The sequence below is a fragment of the Protobothrops mucrosquamatus genome, unplaced genomic scaffold (assembly GCF_001527695.2).
Source record: "Protobothrops mucrosquamatus isolate PMUCROS unplaced genomic scaffold, P.Mucros_1.0 scaffold_172, whole genome shotgun sequence".
NCBI lineage: Eukaryota > Metazoa > Chordata > Lepidosauria > Squamata > Viperidae > Protobothrops > Protobothrops mucrosquamatus.
This window is the reverse complement of record NW_015386248.1, coordinates 490,297-507,300: the sequence shown is the minus strand read 5'-3', so window position 1 is coordinate 507,300 and position 17,004 is coordinate 490,297. Positions and strand designations below refer to the sequence as shown.

Sequence of the window (17,004 nt, the reverse complement as noted above, 5' to 3'; positions counted from 1 at the left end):
TAGAATGAGCCAAATACTTTGATTAGGAGGTCTAAGCTGCCAAATTCAGACAGATCCCCAAGAGGATAAGCTTTTAATCTCATCACCAAAAGAAGTTGATTCTATAAAGGATTCATGAGCCTTCAGAGATTGCTTATCTCTAAAAATGTAACTCCAAACCAAAAGATACTCAGAAAAATAAAATATAGCTTGACATGAAGATTCAGTGACATCTAAGTGGATAGTTATTTATGTATTATGCAATGCTTGGATTTATCCTTAAAAGTTAACCAGATTAAGCTATTAATTTTATCAACCTTTGACCTGTCTGGAACATTATAAAATACTGCAGTGCAAGCAAAACGTTACCCTGGTTGAAATAGCAATTAATAGGATTAATTAACTCCCCCCCTTCCCGTTGTATATGCACTGCTGTACTTTTTCTTCCCCAAGTATAGAGAACATGATAAGTTCATCAATATGAGAAGAAATTACATCAGCTGACATGGTTGGCAAAGAACAATCAGCACCAGGGCCAGTGAGGTTGCACATTTACAGCACAATTAAAACAATCTAGATTAACTGGCAGGATGATCCAAAGTTTGATGTCTGAAACAAAGCTGATTCTGCAAGGTATGATTGCCAGGTGAAGTGTGACTGACTCATAAGAGGAAAATAGCTTGGAAAGCTGAGGAAACCATCTGAATAAACTGACATTGTGCACATTGCCTGAATTTACTTAAATTAAGGCCAGAAGTGAATAAACTTTAAATGAATGGACCAACACTGAACTATTTCCTACTTTTTTTTTAAATCTGTGAATCTTACCTAGAATACAGTATAAATTCTCTTAACCTCACCTAAGTAGAAGTATTTTTTGGAGGTATGGATGAGTAGCCAAGGCAAGAACAACCCTATGAGGGCTCAAAATAGTTAAGAGACAAATGGGATGTGAACCCAATTTTCATAGCTTCAAGCCTTTCTCTGCAGAACAACATTACTGTTCTCATACTATTTCAACACAGAATAGAGATTACCTTATATACTGGGAATTATGGTAACTGAAATTCAATAACTCTGGAGGGTATCAGATTGGGGAAACTTGCATATTATATTGAAAATTATGGTTATTTTGCACAACCAAATGGTTTTATTGGCCTGGTAGAAAAGTCTAACTCCATGCTGTCAGTGTTTTAGAACTTAACTGATAAAGAATTCCACCAAGAAATGCTGACAACTTACGCTAAATTGCATAATCTGAATGATTTTTCAGTAGCACAGATATGACGCACAATAATGCCAGAAAGTTGGAAAGACACCAATGTAATATTTGTACCCAAAGTGGATAAGATTTAAAGAAGACTTAAAGACTTAAAGAAGGAACTATAGGCCTATATCATTATTGATTAGTGACTATGAGTTGTTCTCAATTGCGAATGAAGGCAAATATACGTGTCCCAGAATAATGATGTGAAATCAAATTTGGGTCGGTCACCAGGACCAGAGATTTTCTCAAGCAATGTAGCTGATAGACTGCATATAATTTTGCAAGAATTTATTCAGGAGGATGAGCGTGGTTTTTTACCTAAAAGATAGTTAAAGGATAATGTTTGAAATATTTTCAAATATTTGGAAAAACATAACGAAAAACAATCTGCACTGATTTTCTTAGATGCAGAGAAGGCCTTTGGTAATTTGAATTGAGCTTCTTTCCTCATTAGAAAGATACAAATTTTGGAGAGAACTACAGATAATCCTCAACATAGTATCACAATTGTTAATGGAGATTTAACAAAACTTTGTAATGCAAAAAGGAAAAAACTGGCTTGTCTACGCTCTTCCCGCTTGTTTATTTTGGTTCTTGAAGTACCAGAGAAATAAGTAAAGATGAGAGGATTGTGAGTGTAAAGAGTAAAAGAAGAAACTTATTAGTTAAAGGCTTTTGCAGATGGCATGGTGTTGGTTCTAGAAGAAATTTTAAAGGGAACTGAAATATTAAGGAGCTAGTTAAAAGAATTTGGTGCATTAGCAGGTTTCAAGATGAGTAAACAGAAGAGGAAGATATTAAGAAAAAATGTGAAAATAACAGATCAAACAGAACTGATGAATAAAATTGGTTTCAAAATTGAAAAAAGTGAAATGTCTGGATATCACTATAACACATATGAATTGTACTGTATGTTATTTCAAAATATTTTATTTAATTAATCAAATGTATATGCCTCCCATGTCCCCAATAGGTCAACTCTGGACAGCTCAATAACTATATTGAAACATGGAATGAAATATAAAAAGATGTATTAAGATAAAATAAATGTCTTGCCTAGAATGTTATTTTAGTTTCAAACAATATGATGTATAAACTTTTATTGAAATTTAAAACAGAAGAATAAGTGGGCTAAAAGTTTTGGCTATAATATACATAGGAAACAGTGAGAAAATATGCAGCTGAAAATATTAAAATTCATATTATGTTATAATCTTAAAGAGCATGTTTATAAAATGATGTATCATCGATATACATTATCAAAGAAATTGTCTAGCATCTATAAGAGCACTTCAAATTTATGTTAGAAATGTGAAAAACAGAAGGGATATTTTATCATGCTTGTTGCATGTGTAAAAAAGCTAGAAAATTTTGGAATCAAATACTTAAATTCATGGATTTTAAAGATTAATATACAATTGAGGTATTTGTTTTTGTTTTGGAATTCTATGGCAAACAGTTGGAAAAGAATGATGGAACTTTGTTTTTGTACATAACTACAGCAAGATTATTATACACACAAAGAAGGAAAGATTTGGCATTAAGATTTTTTAAATATTTTGATGAGTAGACAGGATAGATTATAGAAAGAGGATAATTATATTGTAACTGTAGAATAAGAAGTAATTTTATAATTGTACTTACAGCCATCATATTTTTGTAATCCTGGAAATTAGAACTCATAAAGTTAAACCAGCTATCTGCTACCCTGCTACCACAACTGATTTATCTTAGCAAAATAGTGCTTGCTTTCCATTTGCTATTCAGATTTAATTTGAATGTAATAGCCCTAACATATATCTTGCTTTATAACTAACACCTTTATCATTTACAAGGGGAGCTACAGAAAGATTTCAAAGCATACCACATTCTTTAGGCACATAAACAAATTGGCTGCATGTATTACATTTCAATTCAACTTGGTGGCTACTGAATATCTTTGAACAGGAAGAATCTTATGTGCTCTTATCTACTCCTTTGCATATTGCACTGTGCTGTTTAGATTGTGAAAGTCATTTTAATTTCAGAGCGGTACATGTATAACAAACAAGGAAGCACATAAGTAATTTGCCTCCATGTGATTTGGGTACATAAAATATAATTTAGGCTTAGCTCCAGGTGTGAAACAGACATGATGGTTTATTTAATGCACTCTAGATAAAAGAAATAACATATTTCCTAATATGTGAAAGCTGACAATACATCTTATATTCCTCCCTCCTATGTAACAATCAGTATTAACCCTGTACAATGGGGATTGACCCCAATCTGTTCTTTTATGGCTATTGGACTCTATGAGCATTAGACAGAAGCCTATAGGACATTTTCTTACTGTCCTATACATAATTAAGTAACATCACCTACCACGCATCATCTCACATCATTCTATATTCTGATACTTTATGTCAGAAATGGGTTAACGAACTAACATGATCTCTGAAAGATCCATCCAAAAGGTGGGTGACAGCATTGTATTAAATGCCCATAGGGATTGATCTAATCTACTGATCTATAAAGCTATTTGTTTTCTTTTGGTTTTATCTAAGGGATAAACTCCACTATTGTGGTGGTAGGCCCATATGCTACCTTGTACAGGTAGTCCTTGACTTACAACAGTTCATTTACTGATCATTCAAAGTTACAATGGCCTTAGAAAAAGTGACTTATGACCATTTTTCACATAATTATTGCATGGTCAGGTAATCAAAATTTGGATGCTTGGCAACTGGTTCATATTTATGACAGTGGTAATGTCCCAGGGTTATATGATCCCCTTTTGCAATCTTCTGACAAGCAAAGTCAATGAGGAAGCCAGATTCACTTCAAAACCAAATTACAAACAACTGCAATGATTCACTTAACAACCGTGGCAAGAAAAGTCATAAAATGGGGGCAAAACTCACTTAAATGTATCATTTAGCAACATAAATTTTGGGCTCAATTGTGGTCCTAAGTTGAGAACTTCCCGTAGTTCATGATAGCAGTGTTCCAATATTTAAGGGGCTGCCACAAAGAAGAGGCCGTCAACCTATTCTGCAAAACACCTGAATGCAGGACAAGAAGCAATGGATGGAAACTAATCAAGGAGAGAATCAACTAGAAATAAGAAGAAATTTCCTAACATAGCAATCAATCAATGGAACAACCTGCCTCCAGAAGTTGTGGGTACTCCATTACTGGAGGTTTTTAAGAAGAGGTTGGACAGCCATATATTTGAAATGGTATAGGGTCTCCTAATTGAGCAGGGGCTTGGACTAGAAGACCTCCAAGATCCCATCTAACTTGGTTATTCTCTTCTGTTTTGTTTTGTTCTGTTCTGTTCATCCAAATAATTCAGGGAGCCAGAATACTGCCTATTACAGTATTTTATTTTTCTGTATTTTAACAAATTAGCTTTGACATATTTTCTGCATGTATTGTGTTTTTTAAATCTTTTTATTGCAATGATTTTCCTTAAAGCTTTTAAAACATATTTTCCTGCAAACTATTTTTGGTTCCTCTGGAAGAATGGTTTAGAAATATAATAAAGATATAAATTTCCTGTAGGATAGTTTTTTGCTATTTTGTAAAGGATAGGACCATCAGACCTGGCATATAAAAGTCCAGATAAGTATATGATTTTAGCAGAGATACAGAAAATTTAAACTACATTTAAAAGTCATCTGGATTTTAATTTTTTTTTAAAAAAATAAAAATTAATAATTGTAAAGTAAGTGTATCAAGCCTCTGTTAGGTTTAATTTTACTACACATTTACTATCAATTCCCCCCCCAGCAAGTAAAAATATAAAGCCCAAAATTCTGGGTCAATTACTATAGTGATTTTCATGCTGTCACTTTGTCCTGCTATATTTAAAGTGCAGCTGTCAACTGCCCCCCCCCCCCCAAAAAAGGCATTTCTCCTCACTTTATTGCTTTGGTGAACCAGGCAATTAAGATTTACTAAGTACAAATGTGGTTCAGTGAACAATCACTTAAATCCTATAAATCATCATAATTTGTTTCCTTACAGCTTAATATAAGCCTTAAAGATCTATGGAGACTAACACCTCTACCTTTGCTCTACATAATTCACAGTGACATCTGGCTCATAGTCCTTGCAAAGCATTTAGAAAGTTGGTTTTAGATAATTTGGCCACACTCTTCTTCTAAACCCTTTTTTCCTTGCAAATTCCATAAGGTGCCATGGAACTCATCCAAAAACCATACATTTAAATTGTCTTTCAGTTCAGGACCACCAATCCATAAATATGAAACAAATTCTAAGCATTTATTTTTGTGTTTACCACTGTTTTAATCTCAGTTTATGAGGTTAACCAGTTATTTTGGTTAACTTCATAAACTGATATTAAAACAGTGGTAAACACAAAAATAAATGCTTAGAATAATTGTTTCATGTTTATGGATTGGTAGGTTTAAAGGGTTGCAAGTAAAACCTCTGCTTCAGAACAGTCACTCTTCAAAGTTGGTTAAAGTGTTGAATGAAGAAGCTTCTGAAACCCATTCTAATGTAGAGAAAATTTTGATTAAAGCAGTATCATACGGCTAGGAACTGTTTTATCTTGGAACAAATGCAGAGTCTTCACTGGAGAATGTATGTCTTATCTCATGTGTTAATGTAAACACTGTAACAATAAAGAACAAGATTTATTTTTAACTCGGCTTGACCAAAGCTCTGTTGCAATGACTAAAGGTGACAGTTTAGAGAAATATTAATCAGATACATCTATTTAAAGCTCAATCAATTTTCTTTTTTATTATTTTTCTGCAGAAAAGTTAAGTCACCAACACAGGACAATGAAGATGATCAGAAACCTCAGAGACCTCTGGGTCTACCGTCGATTCCTTCTCATTATTTTTACTCCCCTTCTCCTGCTTCCATTACCTCTCATCATCAGAACCAAAGTAAGTGAGAACTGCAGAGCTTTTTCAGCTTGGGGCTGTTTAGATATGCTTCACTGCACCTGACGTGGCCAGCATACCGAGTTGCATTGATTGGGAAAGGCTGGGTTGTATATTGATGTTGAATTGTTTTACCTGACTATATCACTGACTTCCAATATTTTATGCCCTACTGATCTCAGAATGAAATTCTGTACAACATTATAATGTATGTGAGATGAAAATGATCAAGCCTCTTTTTCTGATTTTTTCTTAACGTGATTAAGAATAAACCGAGAAGGATAAACTGAGAAGCCACCAATCAAAATATTTCATATCTTTTGAAATCACAGCTCCTCACAAAATCCTAGAGACTGTGAATTGGTTTACTGCTCATTTGTTCCTTGTGCTCCTCATTGGATATTCACTAGGCTCTAAACAACTACAATAATCATGATAAAAATGCTAAAATCTATGTAAAGGCAATATCTTTCTTAAGGCAACAAAGAAAACATGTAAACTTTTGAGTTCTTCAGAATGGTAAAACAGTTGAGAAGAGATGGGAAATGAAATCAGGAAGAAATAAAACTGACGTTGGCACTGTGTATTGGTTTCTTACATCATAAAACATAATTCAACTTATATCTTATATCTTTATGGTTTAGTATATTGGTATTTGAAGCCAATATAGTTTGTAAATCAAAGCTCGTGACTCAGGTTTTTGTAGAAACCCACTCAATTGTGCTTTAAATAATAAAGCATGGTTAAAGTAAACCTTGACTTACTGTGCTGGGTGAGCCTTGTCACAAACCTAAAACATGTTTAATTGTGGATAGAAAATACTAACATCTATGGAAGTTTCAAACTACAGCTAAGGCAACAGGACTGAAAAAAAAACTTACAGAGGGTTTTGAAAATTCAGTAGGAATGTCAGTAATCTCGTCTTAATAAAATGAAATAAATAAAAAGATGAAAATCATTTTTACAATTGCTATCATATATTCCAGGGGTATCCCCAACCCTGATTCCATGTTCAAACAAGGCAGAATTTTAAAAGTATGGCAGAGGAATACCATACAAACCGTTCTTCCCCAAAGAAGACATTTTCATGAATCTGTACTGGTTAAATTCTAGTTTGTAATATTTGTATTCACACACACAAAAATATCAGATAAGGCCAATGACCTTCCCTAGGGTTACATGTAAGCTTCAAATGTTCTTTCTTGGACCATTTTTTATTTTCCTTTGAAACAGCAGCATTTGGTTCATGCTTCTCCTAAATACCTGTTCTCTGGAGAGTTTTCTCAGCAGCCTTTCCCTCTTTTTGATATCTTAAACTGCCTTCCACTTGTTTTGATTTCAAAACAAAGTGTCATGTCTATGGGGCATTGTATGGAGGCTGCTGGTAGATGGAATTTGGCAGGTATTGGGGTTTTTTTTAACGCATTAGATGCTTTCAATATTAATTAATCAATACCCTCTAAGTTCTGTGTGCATCAGTGGCTGATACATGAGGACCGTGGTAACAATAGAGGATGCAGTTGCCAAGAATGCAGCCGAGGCATTTAAAAAACAGTACAGAGGCTGCATATGAATGCAACATTTTCTATTTAACATCTTCTGGTGACAGAAGGTTAAACTAAGCAGAAAACAGCAGTTTGTTAACTGGACAAGTGTGGCTTTTTATCTGGCAATGTAATCAAGGCACTTGTCAGATGTTAATAATGTTAATGAGTGAATTTTTGACTCCATGAAATTCTACAACAAAACTTTATTTTTGAGAAGCTGTCAACTCTCATCCTGATCAATGACTGTGGCAGTTTTATTAGCTATACGCTTTCCTTCAACTTTACATCTGTAGAGTGTATTTTCACACTACTGCACAGTTCCTTTAAGTGCTAAAGGAGGGAAATAAATCTCCCCTAATGCTGATTTTCTTCCCATCATAATTAGTCATAACAGCATTTTCAGAGAAGTTATTCTGAGAACAAATAAAAATAGACTTTGAAGATTGAAAGGTGAATCTATCACATTCATGCAATGTTCTTTTCTCCAGTGTCTTTTATATAATAAAATGGGTTTGCCATGCAGCAATAACAATATATCCAATGCACAGTCCTTTGGGCATACAGATGTCTGTTTGGATATACAGGTAGTCCTCGACTTACAATCAAAATTGAGCCTAAAATTTCTGTTGCTAAGCGAGACAGTTTTGCCCTATTTTATGACCTTTCTTGCCACAGTTGTTAAGTGAATAACTGCAATTGTTAAGTTAGTAACATGGCTGTTAAGTGAATCTGGCTTTCCCATTGAATGCTTGTCAGAAGGTTGCAAAAGGTTCTGCTCATGATCCCAGGAACTGTCATAAATATGAACCAGATGCCAAGTGCCCAAATTTTGACCATGGGGATGCTATAATGGTTGTAAGCAGGGCTTTTTTTTCTCATAGAACGCCCAGAATGGAGTTCCAGCACCTTTTTTGGATGGAACCTTGTAGGATAGGCAAGGCGGGTTGTATGACGTGTGTGAGTTCCCGCACCTTTTTTATTTTTTTTACAAAAAAAGCACTGGTTGAAAGTGTGAAAAACGGTCATAAGTCACTTTCTTCAGTGCTGTTGTAACTTTGAACAGCCATTAATCTAATTGTTATAAGTCGAGGACTACCTATATAGATGGATGTGATGGATACATAGAGCAGTATAGCTGACAGAGAAACCTATGTTGTCATATGAAACTGATGTGTGTGAAGCAGAGTCTCGTTGTATATTTATGGAAGCTGATATAGCCATAATATAGTTCAGACATGTCAAATCTCGTGACATCACGTGATGTTGCACAACGTATTGGGACGGTTTTGCCATTGCCGGCAATGGGGTGGGAGCGGCTTCTGGATGACGTGTCCGGCCCATGGGCCGGCAGTTTGACATCCCTGATATAATTGGAAGGGCACACTTTGTGTATGTTAAGTTATGAAACATGGGAAATATGATATGGTACTATGAATGGTACAGATAGCAGCAAAGAATCTTATGACATATTGAGCTGTGACCTAGGATTACTATCAGTCTTAATTTTTCTTAGTTTTTCAGCTTGTATAGCTTTATCAAGTTCAGATTATTTCCCTTGAATTTTTTAAAAGTTTGCAGTGAAAATATTCAAGTATTTTGATGCCTATTTCTTTAAGCATCCATGCTTGTGTATGTATTATGTCTCTAACATACATAATATTTACAAATATCTTTCACCAATGTGAGAATTTTTACATTATTTTTACAAATTTATGTTTTTTTTTACTAAACTTTTCATTTAGGTGAGTTAGCATTCTAAATGCTTATGCCATACAAAATGCAAAAATAGTTGTGTTTATGTATTAATTCAAACATGCAAACTTAAATAAGTGTTCATAAATTTGCCAGATGTGAGCTGAAAAATTCCTGGCAGGAAAAAGAAATTTTGATAACTTCTACTATCTAGGGCAGGGGTAGTCAACCTTGGCTCTTTTATGACTCGTGGACTTCAATTCCCAGAATTCCTGAGCCAGCTTAGCTGGCTCAGAAATTCTGGGAGTTGAAGTCCACGAGTCATAAAAGAGCCAAGGTTGACTACCCCTGATCTAGGGGGCCATCCAGATTTTTCAATCCCAAATCCAGTAGCCCTACATTTACATTTGGAAATTTTCAATTTAAATGCACATATCCCCATCTCAGTTGAAAGTTTCCTTTTCCATCTACATAGACGTAATAGTCTTCTCTCAGTATGATTTGACACTGGTCTTTCTAAAATTCTCTAAAAATCAATCCTTTGCAACTTTTAAGTATGTTAATGTTTGGTACCAGAGCTCTAATTCTTAGTAATTCTAAATCATAAGTAGTTAAAACTATGCAGTAAAATTTTGGATGGCATCCTAAGAAATTAATCTTTGTTTGGGAAATATGTGCTAAATATGTATGATTGGCCACAAAAGACAGGTAGCCTCCCACTGCACAGTCTAGATCAGTGATGGCGAACCTTTTAGAGACTGAGTGCCCAAACTGCAACCCAAAACTCACTTATGTATCATCGGGTGTCAGGTGGGTGTGGCCCATTGGGGGGGTGTGGCCCATTGGGTGGGTATAGTCCATTGGGTGGGCATGCCTGCAGTGGTAATGGCAGACTGGATGGGACTAAAAAGTTCAATCAATCAATTCCAACTTTGCGAGATCTTTTTTTTTTCCCACGAAAAGTTGAAATTGATTGATTGAACCTTTTTTTTTTTTTGCACATGGCGGCGGAGGTCTAAAGCGAAAAGGTTTTATAAAACCCAGCTGAAGGACTGGAGCGACGGCGCATGTCCCCACAGAGAGGCTCTGCGTGCCACCTATGGCACACATGCCATAGGTTCGCCACCACGGGTCTAGATCCATAGTGATTATATTTATTGTTGTATTTTCTTTTTAGAATACAATTCTGTAAAAATGGAAGTGTTATAAAAATGAGATTTTATTACTGCATTTTCAACAAATTGCATGCAATAAAATAGAGAAGAATAAATTTCTCTTGTTTACCATCTTATTGAAATGTAGCTGTGCCTAAGAGATGGATAATTTAGTTTCAGGCAGAGAGAAGAAACTATGCTCAATCTGTTATTGAAATGACTAATCTTTCCGGCTAATCTTTCTTCTCTAGAGTACGAGCACAAGAATAGTTTAAGGCATCCTTCATGTAGTAGAGGAAAAAAAAACTGGCTGCAAAAACTTTAGTATGTATAGATTTTTCTTTGCTTTGGTTTCTTGAAGATTTCTTTGCAATTTTACTGAAAGCTGGTAACAAGTAGTGGTTTCCTGTTTTTAATCTCCACTCCGGGACACAATCTGTTGCAGAGGGCTAAGGATGTGGAAAGGCAGACAAAAATGTTCCATCATTAAGAATGGATCTTAGAGTCCCCGTGACACATATATCACATAACTCCATGGAGACTGTCTTATGCATTCCCACCCCCCGAAAGTTTTAGAAGAAACAACAAACATGAAGAAACATCTCCCTAATCCCATTTAGGAGACTGTTTTATTCATATCCAGATCACCAATCTTATATGGCAAATCTCAGTCCAAATATGCAGACTTCAGCAGATGGGAAGTATATGAGAATGCCTTCAAAAAGACTTGGGTCCTAGGGCATTCATTTTTGTTTTTTTTTATTTTGAGGACAAAGCTTAAGCAAAAGAAATAACTCCATGGAGGCACATCCCCAGAATACAAATCTTATATAATTGAAATCAAAACAAGACAATTGGCCTACAGATTGAAAACTGTGATTAGCACAATATTTTTTAAAATCACTTCTATATAGTTATCAAACTAACTGCCCAGATGAGTGCATTTCTGTCAGCAGAATAGTGTTGCCATGAAATCACTTGATTTTAGTCCAAATAAATGTTATTCCCTTTCAGTATGATAACGTGAAACTTCAGTATGGATTCAAATTGGCAGAAGGTTGTCATGGTTAACTTTTGTATGTAGAGGTTGGGTCAGCTTCTGTTTACTGAAGGATTCATTGAAACCTGCAGTTTGACCAGGTGTCTAAACTTTGGTGTACAACTATATATTTGGAATAGCATTTTCTCTTTGGTTCTTTGGATTTTGTCATTTGGCTACAATTATTGTCTAATGTAAATCTAATTTGTTTTATTTTTTTCTAGGAAGCAGAATGTGCATACACATTGTTTGTGGTTGGTATCTTCTGGCTTACAGAAGCTTTGCCTCTGGCTGTTTCCGCATTAATTCCTGCTTTAATGTTTCCACTGTTCGGAATATTGTCTTCAAAAAAGGTATATCTCTTCTGTTTGTTTCTTTTTCTCTACTGTTACTCCAGCAGACAGTCAATTATATTTTAAAGATTATAATGCATGTACTCTCTTTGATCAGATGTTGGTTTATAACAGGCATGTCAAACTCATGACGTCATGTGACATCGCACGATATATCACGACTTTTTTTCCATTGCCGGCAATGGGATGGGCGCAGTTTCAGTATGATGCATCCGGCCCACAGGCCAGCAGTTTGACATGCCTGGTTTATAATGTGCCAAATGCTAAAAGGAGGGCTATGAGAATTAAGCTGCAATAATCCAAACCACCACTAGGGCCAACAAAGATACACAACTCTAATTCTTTGCTGCCATCTAGTTGCTATTTGTGGAACCAATTAAATAATCCTACTAAAATGCCTTGGGTTCACTTAGAGCAGGGGTCCCCAACCCCCAACCCCCGCAAAGCAAAGCGCCATCCGCGGGATGCATGCAGCACACAATACCACATCCCCTCTGGTCCGCAGAAAAACCTGTTCCCACGTAACCAGTCCCTGGTGCCCAAAAAGTTGGAGACCTCTGACTTAGAGCACATCTTAAAATCATCCTGACTTGTATTTATTTCTGCATTAGAGATGATTGTGATGCAGAAATTTAAGAATAGAGCTAGTCTGGTACAATGGTTATTAATACCAGGCTAAAAACCAGCAAACTGTGAGTTCTAATCCCACTTTAGGCATGAAACTGCTGGGTGACCTTGGGCCACATACTCTCTCTCAAGGCAGTGACAAACCAATTTCAAAAAACTTGCCAGGAAAACTGCAGGAACACAGAAAGATGACTGAGCAGGCTGCACTGTGATGGCACTTGTTTGCTTATAATACTAAAAACAAAATCACTTTTCATGAACTGAGCCATAGAATGAAACTGAGATCACTTAGACAACTAAGATACTAAGAAGTGAATGAAAATGACTTCTTACATTCATAATTTAAATTTATCTTACAATTCCCTAATTCTCATTAGCTCAGTTTATTTTATTTATCTCAGTTTCTCTGAAACTGCTTCATATTTTTTTGTTTTAAAAACTTTTTTTATTCCAGAGCAGCCAATGTGTTTTGTGTATTGAATATCAAAAATTTAAAAGCATGCACTTAGCTAATAAGACACATTTTGATTTTTAGGTGGCATCTGCTTATTTTAGAGATTTTCATCTGCTCTTGACTGGCATAATTTGCCTGGCGACATCAATTGAAAAATGGAATTTGCACAAAAGAATTGCTCTGAAAATGGTGATGCTGGTGGGTGTTAACCCTGCATGGTATGTAGCATGCATGCATGCGTGTGTGTGTGTATGTGTGCATGTGTGTGCGCACATGCGTGAAGGTGCCATTGAAATGCCATTTGGCTCAGAAATGACTCTGCTTTGCAACTTAGTTGCCTCCTCTTTTCTTGACATTTTGTTGTCCATTAGCAACCACACACTGGAAAGAAATTCAACAGGTGCTGTTTTAGTACAGTTCCACTATTACAGAAACAATGGGGCAAGTTGAGCTGTAAGGCATTGCCTGTTTACATGCCAGGATTACTGCTCTATTTGGCTGCTAAAGAGATTTGCTACAACCAGCCTTTTACTGAAATTTAATTATATGTATCATTGGGCGAGAAGACAAGTCGCACATGAAATGCTTCTGTTATTGACAATAATGGTGGATGGCTTGGAACGAAATAGCGGACGAACTAGTGAACAACTCTGACTCATCCTCCTTAATGGCTGAGATTAGGCAACCCACGAGATCTTTCATACACTGCATCGCTATTATTCAATTTATAGTTTAGGTAGTTCCAGCAGCAATTTCAGACTCAGAGGAATATTCTGCCTTTTCCCCAATTTGCTGACTGTTCTTACAAAGAAGAAATTAAACCCATGCTGTGCTCTTTTTTGTTGCTCTCAAGGAGTCAGATGGCTCCTACTGTCCCTTGTCAATCCCATCAGCAAGTCAAAAAGGAGTTTGTAAGCACAGCAGGCTCCCTGAGTCTGAATTGCCAGTGGCTGCTGTGATGGGGAAGCAGTAAGCTGTCACTTACCTCTTTGATTGCAAATTAGCAATGTTAGCTAAAGCAGAAGCGTTTCTCCTCCTAATGTTCGATGTGGGTGAACAGGAAGCCACCATAAGAGCCGGTAGATGTGCTGATGCATTCCTACCAACAAACCTAGACACATACAATACTTTGCAAAAAAAAAAAAAAAGTGGACCTTCAACCACAGCCATCTTGATATTTTGCACATGTGGGCATTCCTGCTGGACACCGTGGGATGGATCCAAAGGTAACACTATCTAGCCATTTACGGCAAGCTAGAAAGCTAAGTAGGATTAGCCTTGAATAGTATTTGTATGAGACGTCATTAGGAAACCTCATGCCAATATAGAATAGACCAGTATTTCTCAACCTTAGCCTGTTAAGTTGGGTGGCAGGGAAATTCAGGGATAAAGGCGGATATATCATATGTAATGTTGCAGGATAATGTTGCAGGATCCAATATGGGTCAGTCACCAGGACCAGAGGTTTAGTCTCCCAAGCTGGACTTGTGCTGGAGCCTATCCTCAGGCAGAGTGTGTGCTTTGGACTATTCTGTATGTGGTATTTATATGGTGCCTGGTGTATGGCTTTTTAGTAGTTGATTGGGATGTTGATGGCTGGCTATTAAGTCACTGGCTGTCGTTTCCTTGTGCTGCCAAGCCCTCATCTCCTATATACTTGATAAGCTGGTGGTAAAGCTGGAGTTGAAGTCCACACATCTTAAAGTGGCTAAGATTGACAAACACTGAAATAGACTAAAAGTACATCTTTTATACCTATCTTCTCAGAGAAATTTAAGCTATAGTTCTATAGATATTCACATGGGGATACATTTCAGTAGTTTCAATACTTAGTTATGTAAATTACACATTTAGACTATAATACTGTAATCGGTTTCCTGAGACCCAAGTATTTTAAGTGTCATGTCACATGTACAATGATCCTTTGCAGTAATGTGAGTATATAATGTAAAATATGCAGAGTATATTTCGAACATAAGAGTAATTGAGAGTAAACAATATTTTTATTAGACAAACATAGACTTGCTTGGTTGCTGCACACACAGATGTACACACAAAAGTAATGACAATTCAATGCTGCATTTAGAGCCTCACACATCTTCTCCAATCATACGAGTGAGTAAACAAGTCACAAAGTTTAAATTTATTATACTTTTCCATTTAGTTTGGTCTGGGAAGTTATACCAAGGAAACATTACAAAGTTAATAAGCTACAGCTGCCCCATGCATCTTTCCTTATAATCTGTAATGGATTTTCCCAGAGGGAAGCTAAATAAATTGATCTTTCTGATGCTTATAATATGGTTTTTGGAATTAAATATATTTGAAATTCCTTCTACAGGAGATGGCATATTCATCATAATTGACTTATGCCTTTGAATTGTTCAGTCCCGCAACCACTCTTCTGCTTCTCAATCTTGATATCTTCATGCTTGTATGCATTACATTTTCTCAAGTCAGCATTTTGATAAAAGAATATTTTATACACTTTTCTGTAAGAGTAATAGAATATAGATTTGACTTCAGATAATATTTTAATTTAACTCAATTAAGTTAAATTAGTTTGCTAGGTTGGGCAAAGTTTTTATTATGCAATGATGTCATCAATTGTAAATTTGTCAATGGACTCAAACTTTTGACAGCAAATTGCTGCTGCATTTTCACGGGTTGTTTAATGGAGAACTATTGCCTTTAGTGGTGTTCTTTAATATTATTGAATAAGCTTTATCAACTTTAACAGAAGTTTTAAAAGAAAGTTTTACTTTAGAAGTTATTGATAAATGCATAGAGGTTCGACACTAGAAACATACTCTGTTCACTATAGTTTGTGAATGACAGAATCAATGTTCATATATAGTAGAAATGGAGAAAGTGGCAGAAAGTATTTATGGAAGAACTGGAAATTAAAATGCGATGAACATCACTGATTAAAGTAATTTGAATAATAGGGCTTTTATTAGATTAGATAGAATTCTGGTTTTGCTATAATGAAGTTATTTTTGAAGTTATATTGCTTGCACCTTCATTATTCATTTTTTGTTTATTAAAAAGTCTGGATAATGAATGGAATTGACCTTCACTTGATAGCAATAAAACGTTTAAGCAGTTTATTTAAAGCTGCTGGATAGCACTTGTTATAAGCAAAGAGTTTATGTAGAAACACTCATAAAGTAAAACCTATGGATATTGCTAATGTTGTAGGGTCCCAATATGTACAAGTAGAAACCTGAATTATTTAACTGTGGTGATAGCAAAGATGTCAGTTTTTCTTATTTGGAAAAGTAAGACATTGTAAATAGCATGTAGGAGTGTCAGACATAATACTACTACTACTACTACTACTAATACTACTACTACTACTACTACTACTACTACTACTACTACTAATAATAATAATAGTAAAGTTGGAAGGAACCTTGAAGGTCATCTAGTCCAACCCCCTGCTCAGGCAGGAAACCCTATACCATTTCGGACAAATGGCTGTCCAGTCTCTTCTTAAAAACTTCCAGTGTTGGAGCATTCACCGCTTCTGGAGGCAGGTTGTTCCACTGGTTAATTGTTCTCACTGGAACAACCTGCCTCCAGAAGCGGTGAATGCTCCAACACTGGAAGTTTTTAAGAAGAGACTGGACAGCCATTTGTCCGAAATGGTATAGGGTTTCCTGCCTGAGCAGGGGGTTGGACTAGATGACCTTCAAGGTCCCTTCCAACTTATTCATCTTGAACACTGTTGAAACTGTCAAAATCAAATGCAGTATACATACATACATACATACATATATACATACATACATATATATATATGTTTTCTGAGGTTTTCGCGGGTGTTTGTATGTAGGTCTTTAGTTATTCGGGTTTTCTCCCGCGTAGAATTAAAAGTACCTTGGCGACGTTTCGACGAAGTCACATTCGTCATCTTCAGGCTGGTGTCTTCAGCTTCGTGCTTCTAAGAGTGGTGTGTGATCGCAGCTGTTTCTTCCTTTTAACTGCC

General features: G+C 35.8%; 1 protein-coding gene across 1 annotated transcript in view; it reads left to right on the top strand.

Moving 5' to 3' along the window:
- Nucleotides 1-6,021: 6,021 nt before the first annotated feature.
- The window catches only part of SLC13A1 (solute carrier family 13 member 1), a 44,615-nt gene continuing 33,632 nt past the window's right edge, over nt 6,022-17,004 (top strand). Inside the window, exons 1-3 of the mRNA XM_029285349.1 lie at nt 6,022-6,150; nt 11,804-11,932; nt 13,095-13,231. Coding sequence (XP_029141182.1) covers nt 6,043-6,150; nt 11,804-11,932; nt 13,095-13,231 — 374 coding nt within the window. The 5' untranslated portion in view covers nt 6,022-6,042. The remainder of the gene's footprint in view (nt 6,151-11,803; nt 11,933-13,094; nt 13,232-17,004) is intronic.